At 50.9% G+C, this 23,671-nt stretch overlaps 1 protein-coding gene across 1 annotated transcript; it reads left to right on the top strand.

The window, feature by feature from the left end:
* Positions 1-776: 776 nt before the first annotated feature.
* Positions 777-8,253, top strand: LOC138995438 (myocilin-like). The gene is given in 4 exon segments (XM_070395877.1): positions 777-1,039; positions 1,041-1,548; positions 5,523-5,648; positions 7,028-8,253. Coding segments are annotated over 4 exon segments (1,464 nt in total). The 5' UTR covers positions 777-994; the 3' UTR covers positions 7,813-8,253.
* Positions 8,254-23,671: the final 15,418 nt, after the last annotated feature.

The following is a 23,671-nucleotide window of genomic DNA, read 5'->3' as shown; positions in this document are numbered from 1 at the left end:
ACACACACACACACACAGTGGAGACTAATATTGACATTGGTCCCTGCGATGCAAGACTGGCATAAGAAAGTTCTTCCAAAATAGAAGAAGGAGAAGGAGATGGAGATGGGGAAGGGGAAGGGGAAGGGGAAGGGGCAAGAAGAAAGTTCTTCCAAAGCTCTGGCCGATAGAGTGTTGTCCCGATACGCCAAGGTTGTGGGTGAGATCCCCAGTCAGGGCACATACAAGAATCAATCAATGAACGCTAAGTAAGTGGGACAACAAACAGATAGCTCTCTCTCTCTCTCTCTCTCTGTCTCTCTTTTTCTCCCTTCCCCCCGTCTCTAGAATCAATTAATAAACATTTAAAAAGAAAAAACGTTCTCCCAGAGACACGCCCACACTTGTACAGCCAGGGACCAGGGAAGAATTCTGCCCCGCTCTCCCTGAAGCCTGGTGGCCCTCTGCCGTGCCTGGCTGGCCGTGGGCTCTGCCCCTGCCACTGGAAGAGGGACTGTGCTTCAGGCAGGTCTGAGTCCCCGGCTCCTAGCACAGTGCCTGACACAGCAGGTTCTCGACAACGTCTGCAGCATAGATGGAAATAGGAGCTGGAAATAAACCTTGTTGAAATCCGCCCACAGTAGCCACGCTGGGTGCAGTGGGCACGTGGGAGGGTGTGTGTGCACAATTGGGGGCGGGGAGGGGTAGAGGGATATTATGGGGACGTGCGATGCGTGAAGTGGGACTTTTTTTTAAAAAGAAATTCAAAACAGACTTCTGGAAAGTCATTTTCTAAGAGTCTTGCCGGCAGTGTGAAAACAACCCTCTTGTGCGTGGCCCCACCCGGGGCCACGTGGCCACCTCTCTGCCCCCCCGCAGGGCTGGTTCCCCGTATATAGGACCCGGCAGGGCCACCCAGCCGGGCACCGCTCCTGCAGGGGAGCCTTCCAGAGGGAGCCTCGCCCAGCCTCTGCCCCGGGGACCCCGTGCACAGCACTGCAGCCACGGGCCCAAGATGCCAGCTGTCCGGCTGCTGCTTCTGGCCTGTCTGCTGTGGGGCGGGGGGGGCCAGGTCAGCCCAGCTCCGCAAGGCCAACGACCGGAGTGGCCGATGCCAGTACACCTTCAGCGTGGCCAGCCCCGCTGAGACCAGCTGCCCCGAGCAGGGCCAGGCCATGTCAGCCATCCAGGACCTGCAGAGAGACAGCAGCAGCCAGCGCGCCGACCTGGAGAGCACCAAGGCCCGGCTCAGCTCCCTGGAGGGCCTCCTCCGCCAGCTGACCGGGGCCCCGGCGGCTGGGCCCTCGGAGGGGCCGCCGAGGGAGCTGGACGCCCTGATGAGGGAGCGAGAACAGCTGGAAAGCCAAGCCCGGGAGCTGGAAACGGCCTACGGCAACCTTCTCCGGGACAAGGAGGTGCTGGAGGAGGAGAAGAGGCGGCTGGGGGCAGAGAACGAGGATCTGGCCAGGCGGCTGGAGAGCAGCAGCCAGGAGATAGAAAGGCTCCGGAGGGGCCAGTGTCCCCAAGCCCGCAGCGCCTCTCCGGATGTGCCCCCAGGCTCCAGGGAAGGTAAGAAGGTGGCAGCGTCCAGGGTGACCCGTCACAGGTGGCCCAGATTTGCCCTTCCTGCCCTCCCCTTCCTCCCAGAAGCCGCACATCAGCTCGAGGCAGACGGATGAAGGAGGGCACAGCTATCGCTTTCACCTGTTCCTAGCGGTTTAACTCCCGATGGCTCCATCTAGGTTAGTGGTGCCGGGTGTGTCCCTGCCCGTGACAAAGTCCTCACGGCCCACAGCAACGGGAGAGGCGGAAAGGACCAGGGGAGAGGCACCCGGGGGGGGTGATCCTTTTCAGAAAACGCTCCTGCTGTGAATCTTCGTTCAGAGCGGCCGATTCCTACCTCCTGGGGTTAACGTGGCCTCCATTGATGAAATGGCAAGAGATTTCTGAAATGATAACAGGTGACCCGTGTCCTTCCTTGGCAGCGTAGACGCAGCAGGAATCCTTTGTCAGTCCCCGGGGTGCTGTTTGGGAAGTTGTCCTCCACTTGGCCCCATCGGAGACCCTCCGCAGCAGAGCACCAGGCCACGCCTTGAGGAGGCTTCTGCTAAGTGAGATGCTCTGTGTCCCTCGCGGCCCTGCGGGTGGCGAGCCTGCGTGTGCACCGGGAGGGCGAGGGGGGGCACGCTCTCCCCGGCAGTGGGGGGGGCAGTACTGGCGCCACTTTTTGTGAAATTGTGCCCCCAGATGTTCACCGTTGAGTACATCGTCCCATCAGGAGGAAACAAGCAAGCCCACCCAGGTGTGGGCCAGTTGGTCAGTCTGGACCAGGGGTCCTCAAACTACGGCCCGCGGGCCACGTGCAAATACAAATATTGTATTTGTTCCCGTTTGGTTTGTTTACTTCAAAATAAGATATGTGCAGTGTGCATAGGAATTTGTTCATAGTTTTTTTTTTTTAAACTATAGTCCAGCCCTCCAACGGTCTGAGGGACAGTGAACTGGCCCCCTGTTTAAAAAGTTTGAGGACCCCTGGTCTGGACTCTTCAGAGATGTTACTGTCAAGATTGGAGGGGACGGGAGAGACACGGTCACCAAAGGCAGGTCTGACCCTGGATTGGCCCCTGCATCCAGGGAAGAAGAGCTGCCCAGGGTGGGGGGTGGGGGGGGTTAGTGAGGAAACGCGCAGGTAGACTGCTGCTGCGTGGGTTGTCCCGGATTCGTGTTAGGTTTCTTGGGTGAGATATGGTATCGTGGTCAGGAGGGGTCATGAGGTCTGCAATGTACTTTCAAGGGATTTGGCAAAACAGTAACCACCGGTGACTCGGCAGGGCAGCGGAGGCCAGGTCCCAGCAGCAGACACCTGCACCAGGCAGGTTGCCACAGCAACGGCTGGGAAAGGTGGGCAGGATTCGCCGCGGGGCCACCAGGTCCTCCACGGGTGCTGAGGTTTCGCCCCCTCGCCTACAGGCTGGAGCTAACACCCCCTCGTGGGATGATCACGCAGATTAGAAATCGCGGGGGTGGGTCTCCAGCATGGAGCAGCCCCCCAGGAAATGGACTGTCGCTACAAAGGGCCTCTTTTGCCCGAGCTCCACTAATGTCTTAAAAGGTCATTTAATGATCAAAATGTCAACATGCTCATAATGGTTCTATAACACACGCTGATTCCAGAGAACAGGCGTGTTGGGATAGCACCCAGCACCCAGCACCCAGCTAGTCTTCCTTTTCCTCGAGTACCCGTGACGACCTGCAATTATGTGGCACCCCAATTTTTCTCTATCCTCTCCATTTATGCAACACTGACCTAACTTTTCAGGCAAGGACAGAAAATAACTGTAAAAATCATTAGAATGTCACTTGCCTATATATACTATACTCATGCAAATTAATAAATTCTGTTTCTGGGTTAATCTCTCTACGTGTCTACAAAGCAGAGATAAGGTAGATAGAGAAGAATATGCAGATTTTTCAGAGTTTTGTAATCGACATGCACATTGCGCCCTAGAAGGACTAAATTTTAATAGAAACCAAGCCTAACAATGTTGAGGTGTCTGAATAATAAAGTCCTTAATATTTTCATAACCTCTTTTTGTTTTTCCCCATATTCAGAATGAGATGTGATTTTGAAACATTCCTGAAAAATTTTTGTTTTGACACATCTTTAGGGAAGACCATGTTATTTATACTTTGAGCTAAGACTACTGAGGCTCAGAGAGTTGAGTAACTTGCCCAAAGTCACACAGCAGGCACCTGGCAATACTGAGCCAGGAAGCTAGGACTTCCAAGCCCAGTCCATAGGCCCCTTCACACAACTGCTTCCCTGCCTTTAGGACTTTGGGCCTGGAGCCTTGCATCCTCTCCCACAGGCTTCGGTCCTCACGCCAGACAGCTCTGGTCTGGGAGTCTGCCTCTTGCCAGATGCTCTGGCTGACACAAGCAAGAAGAAGCCAGCCAGCGGGCTTCTAACCCAGCCAGCCCACCTGCCAACTGAGAGCTGGCCTCGCAGTCACCCTGGAAGCCCTGCCCTGACATTATGTTTTATGGTGATTCTTGTTTACTTCAAAAGCCCTTGAGGTGTGGTTCCCGCAGAGTGTGGCGGAAAAAGGGGAGGGAGCGGAGGGAGAAAGGGAGACAGAGAAACGTCTCCGAGGCTTTTGTAAACCCCTCTGGTAACAAGCTGGTTAAGTCGGGGACATTTAATATAAAGAGTCGGTTGTTTTCTTAGATGACATTTGTTAAGGCTGGGACTGGAACCGGGGAAGGGCAGCGGATAGAAGAAGCCGCAGGGAGAGCCTGGCCGGGGCGGCTTTGCTCTCTAGAGAGGTTACAGGAGAGACACTGACCAAGGCCGGCTGCTTTTGCTCATTGGGAAGTCAGAGAAAAGGGGGCCTTGGGGACAGGGTCAGGGGTACCCAGACGAGCTGCTGCTGCCCATTGCTCCCCTGGTTGCAAATCTCGAGGGGACCGTTAGGGTTTAGGAGATGCACCCCTGTGGGGGGAGAAGAAGGAGTAGGAAAGGTGTGGGCTTGCTCCCAGGAGGGCGAGCTCTATAAAGAATGACTAACAACGATAAAGGAGTAACCATGAGCTGTAAGTACACTCCCCATGGCACCCTCAGGCTTGAGGAAGGACAGACACACTTAAAGGAGTTGGGGCCTCAGTAGGAAGGTGGGGTTCAGCCCATCAAGATGGTGGGGAAGGTGGCCAGAGCTGGTCCAGAGCTGCAAAGGCCACCTCCCGCGAGCAGGTGGAGCGGCCAGCAACCTGTGGCTGCGGGCCCAGGGGGTCAGGCACAGGCTGCAGGAGCCCGGCAGAGGCCGTGGCGGGGGGGGGGGGGGGGGGGGGGGGGGGGGGGGGGTGTGTGCAGGGACTCCGGGCTCCGTGATGCGAGGGCTGTGGAAAGGTCATGGCCAGGCCAAGGCTTCGGGGCCCCACCCGACGGGTTCACACTCAGGCTACCAACCAGCCTCCCCTGAGGACTGAAGATCTGCTCCCACCACGCCCCTCCAGCGCCCTCTACTGAGAAAGCTTAACACTTCCGAGGAGAAACGCTGCTTCTTACAGGAACGTTTGCCTATCTATGGAAAGGGGGGAAAAAACACCCAAATCATGCCGGGGGCTGTTCATCGTCGAATCGCGGGGCACCCCAGGAGAAGCCGAGGGCCTTCCCAATACCCCTGAATCCACACCCTGTTCCCATTCAGAAATCAGGCCTTCGAGTGGGAGTTATCTTAACGGAGCACAAGCTGCCTTTAGTTTATTTTAAATATCCTACTCCTTGCTTGGCACATTGCTATGCAGTTTACTATTTGTGAGCTTTTTATCACGGAATTTCCCCAACATTCTCCAAAGTGGAGGAACGATAGGAACCCCAGCTCCCAGCTCCGACAGTTGTCAGCAAAGTCCCATCCTATCCTCCGCCCCCCTCCCCCGTTTACTATCTTCAAACGCATCGCTGGAAGCCTATTGAAATGCTATCCTCCGCCCAGTCATCGGGCCACTCTTCCCCAGGTGGATATTGTCTCTTTCTTTGAATATAGTTTCTGGGTGGAATCCGGAGAACGTGGACTTCCAGGAACTGAAGTCAGAGTTAACCGCGGTTCCTGCTTCCCGAATCTTGAAGCAGAGTCCGCCTGGCCACCCCGGGAGTGCCGGCGGGGACACTGGTATGTAGTTAAGTGTGTTCTCTTCCCCGTCCTCACGTGGTCTTCGTCTGCGTCCAGTCCCGTGTGCTCCTTCTCCAGGGCAAATCCGACTTCCCCCCCAAGGCCTGTGTCCTGTCACCCACACTGGGGATCACGGGCCGGGCCGGGCTGGGCTGGGCCTGGGAAGATGGGAGATGTGTCTGTTTCACCCACGCGATTGTCACCTTGGCTTGATTACTCACGAACAATGAAGTTTTTCAGTGGATTTTTCATATCTGCATCTCAGGGCCAGACAGACACCATTGACCACACAGGCTGTCACTGAACTTGGGGTCCTTAGGAAGCGTACAGTGACCCCACTTGAAGGTGTCCCGAGAGCCTGACGTTAAGACAAAGACTGCGGTTTTCAGAAACGGTGACTCTCCGTGTTCTTGACAATAATTGCTAGCACTGCAGGTCATGCCTGGGGATGGGGCACTTGGAAATATTCAAAATCCCATTCCCTGAGATACGAGCACCTTCTCTAAGGAAACTGAAGGCTCCTCGTCAAGTACAGAAACTTAGGATTCTGCTAAATCTAAGTTTCTAACCACCTCGTCATTGCGTGTTTAAAATCATATTCAGATTTTATTGTATGAAAATGATGCCTGAAATATAGGGTCCATCAGTCAGGGCTTGTAAAACTCTAGCGATTATTCTAATGACCCAATTTTTGTATTTTCTTTGTTTTTAAATAACAAGGTGAATCAGACATGAGCGTCATAAAGAATAATACAGTGCACACACATGCGGCCCTGGCCAGGGCGAGTCGAATATGACAAATACAGCCCGGAGCCCCGGGGCAGCCTCTGTCAAGGTTCAGTTCCGACCACGAACAATCACAGCCTGTACTGGCCGTTTCCTCTAACCAAGCGCCGACCATGTCTAATGACACTGGAGACTTACAGCAGCCCCTCTACCAGTGGTCCTCCACCTTCTGGCCCTTTAAATACAGTAGTTCCTCATGTGGTGACCCAACCATAACATTATTTTCGTTGCTACTTCATAACTGTCATGTTGCTACTGTTCTGAATCGTCATGTCAATATCTGATATGCAGGATGGTCTTCGGCGACCCCTGTGAAAGGGTCGTTCGACCACCAAAGGGGTCGCGACCCACAGGTTGAGAACCGCTGCCCTCTACCCAAAGCACTATCATTATCCCCTGGACCAAGGAGAGAACAGAGGCCGAGTTGGCAAAGTAACCGACTGAAAGCCCCGCAGCCCGCAGGTGGCGGAGCCAGGATTTAAACCCGGGCGGTCAGTCTCTGGGCTCCTTCCTGGCTTGTGCCGGCTCCACAAGGCGGAGAGACGACGGTGAGTCCGTGTGTTCTGTGTGTTGTTTGTTTTTTAATTCCCCAGGATGCGGAGAGCTGGTTTGGGTGGGAGAGCCCGTGACTCTGCGAACAGCTGAGACCATCACGGGCAAGTACGGGGTGTGGATGAGAGACCCCAAGCCCGTCTACCCCTACACGCAGGAGACCACGTGGAGGATCGACACGGTGGGCACCGGCATCCGCCAGGTGTTTGAGTACAGCCGCCTCAGCCAGTTCTTGCAGGGCTACCCCTCCAAGGTGCACGTGCTGCCCCGGCCGCTGGAAAGCACGGGCGCCGTGGTCTACGGGGGGAGCCTCTACTTCCAGGGGGCCGAGTCCAGGACGGTGGTCAGGTACGAGCTGAACACCGAGACTGTGAAGGCCGAGAAGGACATCCCGGGAGCCGGCTACCACGGCCAGTTCCCGTATTCCTGGGGCGGCTACACGGACATGGACCTGGCCGTGGACGAGTCGGGCCTGTGGGTCATCTACAGCACGGAGGAGGCCAAAGGCGCCATCGTCCTGTCCAGGCTGAACCCCGAGAGCCTGGAGCGTGAGCAGACCTGGGAGACGAACATCCGGAAGCAGTCCGTGGCCAACGCCTTCGTCATCTGCGGCACCTTGTACACCGTCAGCAGCTACTCGTCGCCCGATGCCACTGTCAACTTCGCGTATGACACGGGCACGGGGAGCAGCAAGGCCCTGGCCATCCCGTTCAAGAACCGCTACAAGTACAGCAGCATGATCGACTACAACCCCCTGGGGAAGAAACTCTTCGCCTGGGACAACTTCAACATGGTCACCTACGACGTCAGGCTCTCCGAGGTGTGAGAGGCAGGCACGCTGGGTCAGGAAGGGCCGCGGGAGAGGGCGTCCGGGGGTCCCCAGGGGCCGGCCAGCCAAAGCCCAGCAGCTGTCCTCTGCGTCCCGCGCTTTCTCGAATCCAGGAGAACGCGCCCCCTCGCCGTCACTGCGGCTGACGGCGGGAATAGCCATCCGGGCACTTAGTTTCCTAATAGATACTAGTAGATATGCTTGTCTTTTGTCAGCTCTTAAAGGGGCGTTTAACCAACATCGTTGGAGTTCCCTGGTGATTTGGGGCAAAAGCTGTCACGTGCAGTCATTTCTTCGTGAAAACCACAAGGCTTTTTATAAGTGGCCTCCCCTGGCTCACGAGGGTGTTTGGAGAAGAGTTTGGGGAAACGGGCTGGGATCCAGGTGGACGCCGGGGCCACCCCTGCGCTCGCGTGCAGTGAGGTTCACACAGGCCACCATGAGAGCAGCCCTTGGGGGGGTTGGGGGGCGGGCGGGAAGCTCTGTGGCCAGCACTGAACTGGTGTAAGATGCACTGACTCTAGCTGCTTCTCATGCTTCAGGTAGAGAGCAGGCGGGCGTGACATACCCTTTGCTCGTGCAATAAAACGATCGCACATGCCATCCTCCTCGGATATTGTGGGGTATTTTGCATAAGAGACGAGTATACAGATTCCAACCATCAGAGAATTCCTTTGGGTTGGCAGCTGGGATGGCAGGATGCTCAAGGTGTGTGTGTGGGGGCGGGGGGGTGTTTGTGTGTGTGTGTGGTGTGTGTGTGTGTGTGTGTAACAGAGGTGTCACCCAGGATGACACCTGGCAAACACTGGAACATACACCTTCCCAGGCCCATCTCCTGGCCCTCTTGGTCCTTCCAGAATCAACTTTTCATCTTTCCTCAGCTCACCCTCTTTTCACCCTAACTCCACTTTGGTTCTTATTTGCTGGCATGAGTTTCATAAACCACCACGTCAGGTAAGCAAGCCTTACAGGGTTGTTTTTTAATAACTGAACTTAATGGGCAGAACACCTTCTCTTGGCAGTTCCGCTTGGACTCTGTTCCGTTAGCTTTTTCAGTCAAGTCAGGGGTTTCCTCTTTGCCATTCTCTTCAGGGTGGCCCTTGTGGTTGAGATAAGCGAGGGAGGGGGCGCCCAGCAGTAGGGGAGGCTCCAGGCAGAGCTAGTTACTCATCACACCTGGTCTTAGTCACCAGCACAGATCCCAGTGCTGGCTGCTGACACAGTATGTCCAAGCCCAGTTCCAGCTCTGGCCTCCAGCCCGTCGGCTCACTGTGTTTCTCTAGCCCGTCCTGTGTCCCACCGGGGACACCGGCACGTGTCAGAGCTCTCCTGTGTCGTCAGACACTCAGGGTGCTTGGGCCCTTTCCCCCAGATACAGCTCAGGTTCCCCTGGTTTTCCTGCTGGTGAAGAGTCACTTCTCTTGGAACTTTGCCACCAACACATGCTTTACCCAGAACAAGCAGACGTTGCTTCTGCTTTCTCATGCCCCAAACTATCTGGGACCCAAAGGCTTGTCAAGAACACTCTAGAATTTATGCTCCTTTTTCCTCTCTGGGGTTCCCTGGCTTCCCCCACACTCACCCCCGACACACACACACACACACACAGCTGCTCCTGTCCACGTCCCCGTGGCCTTTTTCCTCGATTACTCTGAAGTGTGTGCTCCCTCCCCATGCGACCCAAGCTCCACTCAGCGGCCAGTGAGGCCCACTGAAACGCAAGCCACACCGTGCCTCTCCTTTCCTGAACACACCACCCCCCCACAACGACTTCCCATTTCACAAAAAATCACAAGCAGAGTCCTTGCCAAGCCCCCCACCCCCCACCCCGCACTGTGACTGCATCTTCTAATGTCCCCCGATTCCTTCCACTCCAGCCAAGCCCTAGCCACCTACTGTCCTTTGAACAACCAGGCACACTTGGGTCCTCAGGGCTATGCGCTGGCCCTTCCCGCTGGCCCTGATGCCCACGCACCAAACTCCATCACTGTCCCCAAGTCCTTAGTCAGACGTCACCTTCCTAGGGTGCCCTCCCCAGACCACCGTATCTAAGTTCGCGACTGCTGCCTCCTCTGCCACCTCTGATATTCCTTACCCTGTCGTCCTATTTTAGAACGGTCCCCGCATCATCCCCGACACGATACAGTCCACTGTTGACACTGTACACGCTTTTCCACACTCAAGTGTGAACTCATGGGTGCAGGCCTGGGTCACTCTGTTCAACGATGTGTCCCTGGGGCCCTGCCCAGCTGGCATAGGACATCCTCAAATGAGCAGAAAGAAACCACCCTGAAACTGACTCAGAAACAGCGGGAAATAAAACCACCCCAAGAGTTCGTCCGTTCGCCCTTCTCCCCGTCCCCCTCCTTGTGCCGAGGCTGCATTGACCGTGGCCATGGACAGGCCCCTCGGCCTCCGGCCCAGACACCTGCCCGACAGCACCATCCAGTGTGGTAGCCACCAGCCTCGAGTCACTACCGGGCTGTTGAAATATGGTTAGTGCGACTGAGGAAGTAAATTTTCTATTTTATTTAATTTTAATGAATTTATGTGGCTAGGCTAGTGGCTACGCTATTGGACAGCACAGGTCTGTTTCCTCCTGGGACTGAGATGACGTCCTGTGTGGGACCCCAGTGGGCCATGCCAGGTGCCCATGGTGCACCCCCCACGCCCCGGACGCCCGTTGCTGCAGCAACCACAGGTGAGGAACCTGACTTCTACACCAACACCACAGCCGCTGGCTATGCGCGGCACGGGGGGGGGGGGGGGGGGGGGGGGGGGGGGACGGGGCGGGGGAGTCCAAAGCACATGTTAAGGGCCAGCGTGGTGAGAGAACACCTACCAAGACTCTATGAAGAAGGGGATGATATGAAAGGTGGCACCTAAGGACGTTTCCCACACGATCACGTTTGTGATGCTCTCAGGCTGTTGAGAGAGCCGTGGGAATCCTTCCTGGTGCTTTGGGATCAGTGGAAGCCTGGAGTTTGGAGTCTGAGTAATACACTTCTCCCCAGTGAGGTCCCTGCTCTCGGCTGCTATTCAAGGTACAATCCTTCTGTTACTGAGCTTGAAATTCACTTAAATCTCCTAGGAGCAAACTTTAAAAATATTGCCCATACATGTGAAATGCCACCCGCCTTGCACCAGCGCCGGAGATGCGATGCAGCTCCCTTAGGCACAGGCCATAAACTTGCCATGTCTCAGGCCGTTTCAAAAATCCAAACACCTCAGGGTTCTCTGGAGCTCGGAATCGAAAGTCTCAGAGGCCTGGGCTTGTCATCATCCAGATTTAGTAACAAACATTGAGGCCTGATTGCTTTTTTTTATTGTTTTTTTAAATTCAAACAGCATGACTGAAATTAAAGATAAATATATACACATATCAGAGACGTGGCTTGAAGAACCAAAGATGACTCTATGGCATTTGTGAGGATAACAAAGGGCAGCAGTGGGAGAGGAGAAGAAAACAGGAAAGAAAGAACAAAGACCTTCCATGACAACCCAAGGCCTCCCCAAAACGTCCTCTGGGTTTTATGTCCAAGTCCATTTCAAAACAACTGACGTATTGCGTGCCTAGGAGACTTCGGGGTCCTCAGCTGGAGAGGGAGGTGGGGCTCGGGGGGATGGGGGGTCGGCCATGTCAGGAAAAGGGACTTGATCCAAACCCTTTGGCTTCCTCATCAGGGCTTCCTCACCTTCCTTGGTAAGCATCTCTTCTCTGGGAGGAAAGGCATCATGAATGGTATTTTAAACAAAGACAGGATTTTTTAAGAGAAGAAAAAAAAAAAAAACCCTCAGCTCTCAGCCCCAAAAGACAGCCACTTCCTGACTCATCTACAGACGCCGATAGAGCTGCCACCTGGTGAAAACTAGTCGCACGCTAGTAGACTTTAACTGTGAGTCAGCTCGTCTCAGAGGGAACTCAGCTGTCTGCGCGGGTCCCGTGGAACCCATGGCCCTGCGTCCACCCCTACCAGCCAGCTCTCCAGTTTCAGCCCAGGGCAGGCTCGACCGCAAGATCTCATTGGCATCCCAGCTTTTCTCTGCCAGCTCAGTTCTAGGCTCACTTCCCCTCTCCTTTCTGCCTAACTTACCCCCACACCCATCCCACCCAGCGCTGGGCAAACTCTGCCTTTATGGAACTAGACTAGCCCATCAAGAGCTCAAAGACCCAGATTTAACTGTCCCCTGACCGCCTGCTTTGTTCCAGGGACTAGAAATGAACGAGAAACGAAGGACATGCAGATTCTCAGCCCAGGAAGCTGACACAGGCAGCGATTGACCCCTGTCTTGTGGCCCGTAAAAGGCAGGACCAGAATGCAGACTCAGACCTCCTGACCCCAAGTTCACTGCCGTATCTCTCAGAGCTGAAGCCCACTGTTGCTCAGCAGAGGTGGGGTGATGGACTAGGAAAGGCCCCAGAATTGAGGGGGGGGGGAGTAGTCTATTCCTTCTTATGTGGATGTCAGAGCACATTGGCCACAGCCCCCAACCCAAGACAGTCTAAACCAGTGGTTGCCATGTACACCAATCACTAAAGGTTCCCAACACCCCACATCCGTGTGAACTAAGAAATTGCACCTAATTCACTACTACCTTATATTCCAATAAACTCTAAGGCAGCCGTGGGCAATCTACGGCCCGTGGGCCGGATCCGGCCCGTTTGAAATGAATAAAACTAAAAAAAAAAAAAAAAAAAAAAAAAAAGACCGTACCCTTTTATGTAATGATGTTTACTTTGAATTTATATTAGTTCACACAAACACTCCATCCATGCTTTTGTTCCAGCCCTCCGGTCCAGTTTAAGAACCCATTGTGGCCCTCGAGTCAAAAAGTTTGCCCTCCCCTGCTCTAAGGTCAACAAACGTGTGAACAATATTGGATAGAGGTCCATATTTTAAATCAATATTTCAAAAACAGTTTTGGCTAACTTATCAGGTTTAATAAAGTCATCATTTTTAAACTGATACCCAACCTGACAACACAGAAGAGTCTGCCCTGCCAATTTTTGTTCTTTATTCCTATTTCCTGTATTAGAATTGTTTCAACGCAGGCTTCTTCGCAGAACCTCGAGGGCCACATTCCTTAAGACTAGATAATATAACTCGTCAATCCACATAACCGATAACAAACAGGTGGGCGTTGGCTGAGTGAAGAGTCCCACCGGCTCCCTCTAGCTCAGCGGTTCTCAACCTGTGGGTCGAGACCCCTTTGGCGGTCGAACGACCCTTTCACAGGGGTTGCCTAAGACCATCCTGCATATCAGATATTTACATTACGATTCATCACAGTAGCAACATTACAGTTATGAAGTAGCAACGAAAATAATTTTATGGTTTGGTCACAACATGAGGAAATGTATTTAAAGGGCCAGGAGGTTGAGAACCACTGCTCTAGCTCCTGTCCCTCCACTAGGAGATTCAGCTTCTCTACAGAACCTCCCCACACACAGCAGGGGAGGCGTATGGCTGCACAGGGGTTGGCATAGAGCTCAGCTTTAGTAGAAATGAGAGGGCCCCCCCCTCCCCGCCCTCCGCCCTGTGTTCTGCAGGCACTTTCATCCACAGATGTTTTCAGACCCGAGAGAAGAGGGCCTCCCTCCCACAGCGACCCCTGCAGGCTCGCCAGATTTAGCAAAGGAAAACACAGGGCCCCAGTTCACCGGGCAATTCAAATAAACCCCTGATTGTTCACTAGAAGCATATCACAAATATTGCACAGGTGTGCTTTGGCCAAAGAAACTTTTTGTTGTTTGTCTAAAATGCAAATGTAATTAGGAACCCAGTGTTTTACCTGCCCACCCTACCTCCAGCGGCAGGCACACACTCTCCTTCAGGCGAGACAGCTGTGAGGTGTCTCCTTTCTAAGGGCCCCGTGAGCAGGTACTGGGCACCAGGCCGGTCTCAGGGAAGGAGACCGCATCCCCGCAGGAGCTTACAGCCTTCGGGATAACGGCGAGCTTCAGGGGTTTGCTGTGCCCAAACTTTGCAAAGTCACGCATTTTTATACTAAGAGGGGACCTCATAACTTACCAAAGTGACCACCCCAAATTAAGAGCCACGGATCTGAAATTCATCCCAGCACCCTTACCATCACCCCTGGAGGAGCCACGTGGAAAAGGTCTGCTCCCCCCCAAGTGGGTGACAAAGCAGTTTCTCATTCACAAAACCTGTCTCCTCCCTGCCATGGGCGAACACATTTGAATACATTGACATTCACCAGCGTCTCCCGCAGCTTCAGGTACCACCGCTCCGCCCCCCCCCCCCCCTCCCCCCCCCGCCACCCCACTGACCCCCAAGCTCTGATTACCTGGTGGTCATGGTGAACCTGCGTCTGGCCACCTCGGACACCAGGTCCTTGTAGGGGAAGCTCAGGCTGTTGGCCACGAGGCTCTTCTGCGCCATGGCCTTGTGCTCAGAGGATTCGTGGAATTTAGATTCAGTTCACCTGAGTCTAAAACACAAGCACCAGCAACACAGGCATCAGGGCGAGAGGAAATCTGCCGGGTCCAGCCTGGCAAGGTTTGCAGAGGGCTTTCCCTGCCTCGGGGGTCCTTCCTGCAGCGGCCCCCAGCCCCAGCCCTGCCCCGAGGCAGGGACTTCTTCACATACCTGCCCTGGGGGAGGGGGGAGGTCCTCTTGCCCCTGAGGTAGGACAGGCTTTCTTCCCCCATCTTGCAATACGGCAACGGAGGCCCAGAGAGGTGAACCGACTCTCCCCGGGTTGCACAGCTGGGCCCTGAATGGTGCTGCTTCCCCTCAAACGGGGGCCACTGGCACAGAGACCACCTCTCACAGGCCTATTGGGCATCGCTGACACCTGCCCAGCTTTCCTCCCGGGGCACTTACCTCCTAAAGAACGGGAAGGCGACACGGACAGAGCTGGGGCTCGGGCCCAGCCTACTCGCTCAGACACCTGAGGCTCGATATTACTAACAGAAATCATAGCAGCCACCCATTTAGTGCCAGCCCCTGAGCGGTGTCCTCTCACAGGACTCGATTTGATAACCACAGTACCTCTGCCAGGTAGGTGCTAAGGTCCCCATCAAACCAAGGGCGGTTGTGGGGGTGAGCAGCGGAGAACTCCTGCAGCTCCCCCAGGGCCACGGGCTGGAATCTGAACCTAGGTCCGCTTGGCTTCAGACGGTGCTCTACCCACAGGGCTGAGCAGCCCTCATGTGGGCTCGGCCTCGGAGCAGCCAGGTCGGTCTTCTGGCTGGAAAAGTTTGTTCTTAAGAGGAAGCCCCGCTGACTTACCTTTTGATGCCAGATCAGCTCAGTCTACAACCCTTTCCACACCTCAGCTCATGTCTCGTAAAGATATGCCCTTAGGGTAGACTCCGTGCCCACATTCCAGCTACTCCACCTCCGAGGGGAAGGAAAGACTAACCCGCCACACCCACTGCCTCACCTGTCTTTTATCCTCCAGAGGCCCTCTCTCCCAGGAACTTGAGTTAATGACAGTCATCTGCACCCTTAGACGTTAGGTAGCAGCTGATACAAATGATCCCTGCAGCAGTGGAGAAATCCTCAACCTGTGGCCTTGTGGCCGGAGAAGGTGGGTCTGAAGAGCAGAGCCGGGAAGGGCATTCTGCCACTGGGGCGAGGAGGAAGCACCAACGCAGAGGCTGGCGAGCATGACAATAGCTACTGACTACATTTTGAAGCCGAGTCATGGACACCTCTCCTCCCAGCACCATCAGCACCTTTGAGCCCACCCTTCTGGTGATTGACAGCACTCCTGCTGAAGTGGCAGGTGCTTTGGCTTTGAAAAGAATTGACTGACGGCAGGGCTCCCACCTTTGAGCTGAGTGATCTTGGGCAAGTCATTTAACTTGGATGAGCCTGTTTTCTTACCTGTAAAGAGGAGTTATACTCTTTCTCCTAGGGCTGTTGTGAGGATTGAGAAAATATTTGCAAAATCCCCTAATTATACTTTTTTTTTTTTGCATTTTAAAATGTTTTTATATATGCATTTAGCCCAGAGAGGAAGATGAATATATGTGTATGCCAAGAGTGTATGCAATTTCCAATTTCCTCATAAATCCAATTCTATACTTTTTGAAAGGAGGGGCCCAATTTTGTCCTCCCTCCTTCCCCAGGGCGCGGCAGTGTTGAGCCCCAGGTGGGAATCCAACAATCACTTAAGCTGAATCAGGCACTGTGTTCCCAGCTGCTTCCTTCCGCCAGAGCATCAGGGAAGTCTCCCAATTGTGGAAAGTTGTCAAAGTATAAACAGATTTCTGCGCGGGGCCTGAATGTATCAGAAGCAATTATTGGACGTCAACCTCAGAAGGAACATGGTGACCGTACTGATTTTTTTAAAAAATAGATTTTATTAATTTTTTACAGAGAGGAAGGGAGAGGGACAGAGTCAGAAACACCAATGGATGAGAAACATCGAACAGCTGCTTCCTGCACATTCCCTACTGGGGATGTGCCCGCAACCAAGGTACATGCCCTTGACCGGAATCGAACCTGGAACCTTTCAGTCCGCAGGCCGACGCTCTATCCACTGAGCCAAACAGGTTAGGGCCGTAATGATTTCTTAAAATGGTCTGTTTTATATCTTGTTACTGTGCTGGTGCAATGGCTTTGTGGAGAACTGGGCTTTATCCGGGAGTCCTGGGGCGTCTGGTGCAGTAGTCCAGATGCATCTGAAGTGATTATATGTAAGACTAGTTTAGCAGACATCTCAGAGAAATGCAGAGGCTTCATTAAAAGATTGGGTGGGAAATAAATGTGTACCTAAAATCAAGCAATTGAGCCCTGGCCAGGGTGTCTCAGTGAGTAAAGCGCCGGTCCTCACTGAAGGGCCACAGGCTTGATTCCCATCACGGGTTAAGGCAGGGGTGGGCAAACTTTCTGACTCGAGGGCCACAATGGGTCCTTACACTGGACCGGGGGGCCGGAGCAAAAGCATGGATGGAGTGTTTGTGTGAACTAATATAAATTCAAAGTAAACATCATTACATAAAAGGGTACGGTCTTTTTTTTTTTTCAGTTTTATTCATTTCAAACGGGCCGGATCCGGCCCGCGGGCCGTAGTTTGCCCACGGCTGGGTTAAGGGCACATACCTAGGTTGTAGTTCAATCGATGTGTGTCTCTCTACCCTCTCTCCTCCCACTCTAAAAGTCAGTGGAAAAAATATCCTCAGGTGAGGCTTAACAAAAAATAAAAATAAAACCAAGCAATTGAGGCATCCATTTTTGATTCGCCCAACAGGTGACTAGTCCAGAAATAGTCGAGGGCTTTTACTTAAGAATCCAAGTGACGTAATATCATTCATCCCACAATGGAAATGAACTTCTACTTCTCGGACCCCAGGCAGGCTGAAACTCAACAGCACTCTGGGCTTGAGATTGGATGCCAGTCTTCTGTGTATTTCAGAAAACCACAGAGCCCCTGCTTTGTTGTTGTTAATCCTCACCAAAGGCTATTTTTCCATCCATCTTTTAGAGTGGAAGCGAGAGGGAAAGACAGAAACATTGATGAGGGAAACACATGGATTGATTGCCTTCTGCACGCGTACTGACCAGGGCCTGGGCCGGGGAGGAGCCAGCAACCACGGTATGTGCCCTTGACAGGAATCGAACCCAGGACCCTTTGGTTGGCAGGCAGACGCTCTACCCATTGAGCCAAACCGGCTAAGGCAGAGCCCCTGCTTTGAGTGCCAACAGCAGACTCAGCCCTACACCCGAGGGTGAGTGAAGACCAGCAGATGGAGGAAGGAAAAGGGCCAAGGAATCATTTCTCTGGTGACATGCAAATGCTGAGATGGCTGGTGTAACATTCAGAGTCATCATCCTGTTCTTTTCCATTTCATTTCATGAGCAGAAACTGTGGCATAGGCTTAATCAGAGGATTGGATGAAAAATAAATGTCTTCCTAAAATGTAATTAAATTAAGGTGGTTAACTGCAGACTGCGAGGAGACTGGAAAGCGGATGTGAAAACACCAAAAGTGCTCAGAAGCTATGATACATGCTGCAGTCAAGCATGAAAAACCTCGGTGACCTGTTACAAGACATGCCTACAACGTTGAAGTCCAGACAGTCTACTCTCCATCTGTTAAAATCCACGATGCATTCTGATTCTACCTTCTACATCTTGCCTCTGGCTAGGAGTATGGTGAGCTTTACTTTCTCTAACTTGTATTGTGAAAATGCCAATAACAGGTCTTTTCAAAATATCCTCCCCTCCATCCTCCAACCCTACACCCCCAATCTTTTCTTCCATCATAAAGCACAATTTGTCATTAGCTAAGGACAAAAACATACCCTCTTTTTCAGCAGAAAAGTTCAAGGGGTAAAGAATGTCCAGAAGTTTGTCACCAAACCCACTGTCAACTACTAAATGCAACATCTTTTGAGGTATCATATGGCAGAGAAGCCAGAGATGAGATTTGTATGACCAAACAGAGAAGCCGTTATACAAATATTACTTGGGGTAGGTTCCTGTCACTTTTTCCCATTGGAAACCCTAGCCAGCAAAGGGCCTAAGGCAGCGGTTCTCAACCTGTGGGTAGCAACCCCTTTGGGGGTCGAACAACCCTTTCACAGGGGTCGCCTAAGACCATCGGAAAACACATATATAATTACATATTGTTTTTGTGATTAATCACTATGCTTTCATTATGTTCAATTTGTAACAATGAAATTGGGGGTCACCACAACATGAGGAACTGTATTAAAGGGTCGCGGCATTAGGAAGGTTGAGAACCACTGGCCTAAGGTATTAGTGGTGTTTCAAAGTTAATAATGATCAACTGAGCAAATTAAGATAATCTGGCTTGCAAATGAAGATAATGTAAGCTCTGAAAATTTAGGAGCACTGAACTTAAGGATCAGAATATGGAAACCAGTGAGGGCAAATATGTTAGTGACTGAATTATCAGTTTTCCTAAAGCTGGGGCTGGAAGCCATGCTTCTGGGTATGGGATTTTAGGCAACAAGTCTAATTGACAAATCAAATTCCTTGTGTAGATGATGACTGTGTGAGCAAAGCTGTTCCTCCAAGTCAGAAACCAGTCCCTGCATAATGCTCATTGTGCACAACAGACCTTGCTTCAGATTTCAGGAATGGATTAGAAGCTCCAAGACTCATTATTTAGAGAATACTTTATTAGTTTCTGTAATCAAACCCATGTAGATTAAGACCTTACATATTTAATACAGTGAGTTACCCTTGTACAAATGGAAAAAATTATGTTGAACGTTTCTAGACCAATATGGCTGTTAATTTCTGTACAATGCCAACCCAACACAGTACAACTGGGATAGTTTTTCCAAAGTTGACAGCACAGCTAAAGTTTCCAAAAATTCAAATTATATATATATGTATATATATATATATATATATATTTATTTATATAAAAAGACCAATAGCAGTACGTTATGCATCAATAGCAGCAACAGCTTTTCCAGGTTCTGCAGTCATCTGAACAAAATTATAGACATCCAGCACACTCCAATAAAAAAAAAAAAAGTAAAAAACAAATCTCCAGAAAACAGCAAAGTTCTGTCACTGTTGTGGTACCTGGCACCATTTTTTTTTAAGCTTCCCCATCATCATCTGGAAAGAAAACAGTCTAGGATAACGTCATTAAAAACAGCTCTGATAAAGCACGGTCACTACTACGTATCATAAAGCAGGTACAAGGTATTTTACATTCACAGAGGTATGATACAGTCCTGCCCTACGTCTATAATACTAGAGATACAATTAAAAAGGCGTTGTTTTGTTTGAGACTTGATTCTGTTTTCCCAGCAGAGGCCCCAAGGGTGGGACGGCAGCTCTGGGAAAACGCACCTTCTTAGACAGGTTTTCCTCTCATTAGTGGCACAGTTCTAGGTACTGACTGCTCTTCATGAATATCATCTAAAAACCGTTTCAGAAAGACCAAAACGAACAAACAAAAACAATAATCCCCCCCCCCCCACACACACACCTCATTGGATTCATAGAAAGATGACGAAGTGGAGGCAGGCAAGATTCGCCCCAACCAATATTCACCCGCTGTGTGAGTGATCAGCGCTCCACAGGAGAGAAGCCCAGCAACACTTCACAGCTTGGGCCACGACCAAAGCAAAGCATCATTTCAAAAAGAAGCAGTAGCCGGGCACTGCCCACCTGGGCATGTTCAGGGTGCTGACACCACTATTTCACCACCATTGCGCGCGCATCCAGGAAGAAGGGAGATCAGTTACTATACTTTGTGTTCAACTCAATTACCATGTTATAAAAGCAGCAGGCTGCCCGGGGCAGACTCAGGCTCCTCTGTGCAGCCCTAGTTCTTCAGCTCCTCACCACTGCGCCCACCACGTCCACAGGCCGGAAGGGAGAGTCACTGCTGTGTTACCAGCTGGGACCAGGTGCTATTTGGGCTGGGCTAGTCCTCTGCAGTGTTACTTTCTTGATTTCTGGTATCTTATTCTAACCATAAGGACTGAGTTCTAAATGGTACACACTCCAAGAACGTGTGCACGTGTTTGTATGTAAATCCAGACTGAGATGCATGGCCATCAACAGGGGGTGTGTTGTGTAGTGGGTGTGAGCTGACAAAGCCTCGTTGTACGGGTGCGGCCTGTGTCAGTGTGAATGGCTCCTATGTCCCCCGTGCACCTCCAAGCTCAGAATAGGATAGTGTCACAGACCATTTTACCCCTTCGGCTGCTGGCATGAGCTGTCTGCATCCTTCCTTCTTCCCCTCTCCCCTCCCCAGGCCCCTGCAATAAACCACAGCCTTTTAAGATTTTGTTTCTTCGGTTTTGATGGCCTGAGGTTTGATGGGTCCAGTCCGAACAGGTTTGGTGGCCATGGTGGGTGCAGGAGGAGGCTTTTCTTCTACTTTCTCCTGACAGACACCAGGAGCGTCAGGCAGTGCTTCAGGAGGTTTGCTTGAGTCGCCGTCCACCTTCGGGGCCTTGCCACCTATCTGTTTGCTCTGTTGTTGTTCAGAGAAGAAGCGCTGCGTGGACTGAAGAACCTCTGCTCTCTGCTTTGCCTTAAAGAATGAGAAACAACAACTGAAGATGCTGCAGCATCACCAAAGCCTGTCAATCACTCTGTTTGAATTCTTTCACCAATCACCAATAGCTTTCCCACGCTGGTTTGGTCCAAACCAAAAGTACCTCATTGATTTTTCAGCTTTTAATGGATAGATTTCTTCCTATCCCTGAAAACATTCAGTGATTTTTTTCCTTTAATATTTGAAAAAACAGGACCACCTCCCACCACCTTTTCAGTTTGCCCTCTTATAAAGCAACAAAATAGAAATTGCTGTTACTTTGTATTTTTTCTGGGACAAACCTTACTGATACCATATGTTATCTAGGGAGCCTGCTTGTGAACTTGAGAACATATATGTTACACTCAAAACTTCTAGTTATCAGTACGTGGTCTACAACAAAACGAAAAGGAAGCACTTATATTGTGGCATTACCAACACCTAGGACCAAATGTCTTGTGGCTGAGTCCTCTTCCCACAGCTCTCTTCTGCAGGGGAAGAGCATCAGAAATTAGTAATTGGACTTCACTGCATCACTAAGTTCTGATAGCTCCTACCACACTCTGAGCTGGTAAAATAACTGCCTCGTTTTAAAGACTACATGCCCAAGTTTATACTTACGCAGACCTATAAATTATACCACTGTAACATAGGTTTCTACACCTCTTGCATATAAAAACCCCACATGTTCTGTACTATCCAAAAAACTGAAACAATTTTCAGGAAATCTGTGCCCTCCTTCCCCCTATTATTAAGCTCCAATGCCATTCCCAACATGGGAATTTATGAGAAATCAACTGCCGAGGAGCCAGGAACAAAACTGGAAACCAAGGCCAAACATTGCCCAGAGATTTCTACACAGACCAGTATCTGTCAGTTATGAACAGAGGGAGGCTCTAGGCGCATAGCCTTAGTAAAGGAGGGGACAGTAACCAGTTTCACTGCAGGGTAGTCTTTAAATGCGCTTACTCAGGATCAGAAACAAGGGATATCGACTCGGAAAGAAACTCCAGTCAACCAAATTCTCTAGGATTATCATAAACATGTTTCTAATCCCGAGTAAAACCCAACCACGGCCATTTCCCTGTTTGGAAGCAGTAAGCTTTTCTTTGTTCTAGTCTGAGCGGATACAGATTGGTGACAAAATAGGCAAAATTATGAAGACCTCTAAAGTCAAGACTAAGTAAACACAGACATAAACGACTCAGCTGGCTGTACAGGCAGACAGGTAAGGTTTATGCTACAAAACCGTCCCCACACAGGCTCCTCAAGGCACTCCTGCATCAGCACACCTCACGGTCACCAGTGCCTTGTATTGCGAAGGATCCCAAAGCGCTTTTGTGAGCTCTTCATCTACAACTACACAGCTACACACACTGCTGTGGAACGAGCCACCGCAGGCGGCAGGCGAAGGAGTATGAAAACAGTTCAAGAAGAAAATGGGACTTGATGACTCAGGGAAGAAAAATTAAGCCAGGTATCATGTCTGACCCATTCCAGAGTTTTCTCTGAAGCATGATTTATATCTTAACTTTGGGAAGGGGAGATTGGGGGAGGAAAACCAAATATAAACGAAATAAAATGGGGAAGCCTATAATAGTCCATATTACTTTTTTTTTTTACTCTTCCAAAAAAATGTAGCAGCTAAACTCAGATCTCCCTCAAATATTCATTTTATAAGCAATTCATTTGGCCACAGAATTTAAAATATTAACTTGTTTGTTGACAATAGTTGCAAAAGAAAAAAAAAACAGGTGGGGGGAATAGGGAGAAAAATAAAATAAGTAATAATAATAATAATAATAATAATAAAAAAGGAACAAATAAAAGCAATTAGCTTGGTGAAGTCTGCTGAGACAATGAATGCCTGGATATGCAGTTATGGGTCCAGAGCATCGTAAGACATGGTTCAGAGACAGACGGTTGCTCTGGCGGCTGCCAACACTGTACTAACCTTCATGTCTTGTTCAGCCTTCAGCGCAGCCTGGGCCTGATTGCCTCTGACTCCAGATAGTGATCCACAAGGACCCCTGGCTACATGTGGCAAACGAGCATGGCTCATGAGGCCTGTGGTCAGCGGAGGAGGCATCTGACTGGCCAGTGCCATTGGCGGCCTCTGAACGGGCGCTGGGAAGGTGTTAGTATGTGGGGCTCTTACCAATGGAGGGACCAGGTTAGGCTGAGAGAGAATCTGAGTGAAAAAACAAAACATACAACATTAAACTGTTAAAAAATTTTATTTTGCCAACTAGACCAGGTTGGCTTATCCCAGAGTCAATGTGCACCAATTCCGCCATGAAAGGAAGTGTACGGATCTGTGCGCTCTAGCACCGGGACAAGAACCGCAGGCCATGCTGGGAGAGTCTACGGGAAGACAGTGCAGCATGCCAGTGCCCAGCTACAGATTCTGAACGGGGGGGCAGGGAGGCTATTACTCGGGATACCTTTTTAAAAAGATATAATTGCAGAAAAGGCATACACCTACTCCACATATAATCTAAAGCTAAATAAAAAATAATGCTATTTGGCAAATATTTCAGGTGCCAATTCTAACTTGTGAGTGTTCTTATCAACTTTAGTTATTAGTCCTTCCATCTGATCAGCAAAGGGAAGAGAAGCCAACATTTTACTACGGAGATTAGAATATCTTTGGGAAAATTTACCTCACCTATAGTTATCGTAAAAAAAGAAATGAACAACAACAAAACAAACCCCCAAAACAAACAAAAAACCCTAGGAAACTTTAAGCACTGGGACCCTTCTCTGAAAAGTCAACTTCTTCAACAAGATAAAAGGAACAGGACTGAAATAAAAGGATCAGAGCTGTGTGGGGAATCTTTTGACTATT

Source organism: Myotis yumanensis, unplaced genomic scaffold (assembly GCF_028538775.1).
Source record: "Myotis yumanensis isolate MYYU_CA2020_CCGP unplaced genomic scaffold, mMyoYum1.0.hap1 SCAF_17, whole genome shotgun sequence".
Classification (NCBI taxonomy): domain Eukaryota; kingdom Metazoa; phylum Chordata; class Mammalia; order Chiroptera; family Vespertilionidae; genus Myotis; species Myotis yumanensis.
Note: the sequence above shows the minus strand (reverse complement) of the source record. Positions and strands in the feature narration are given on the sequence as shown.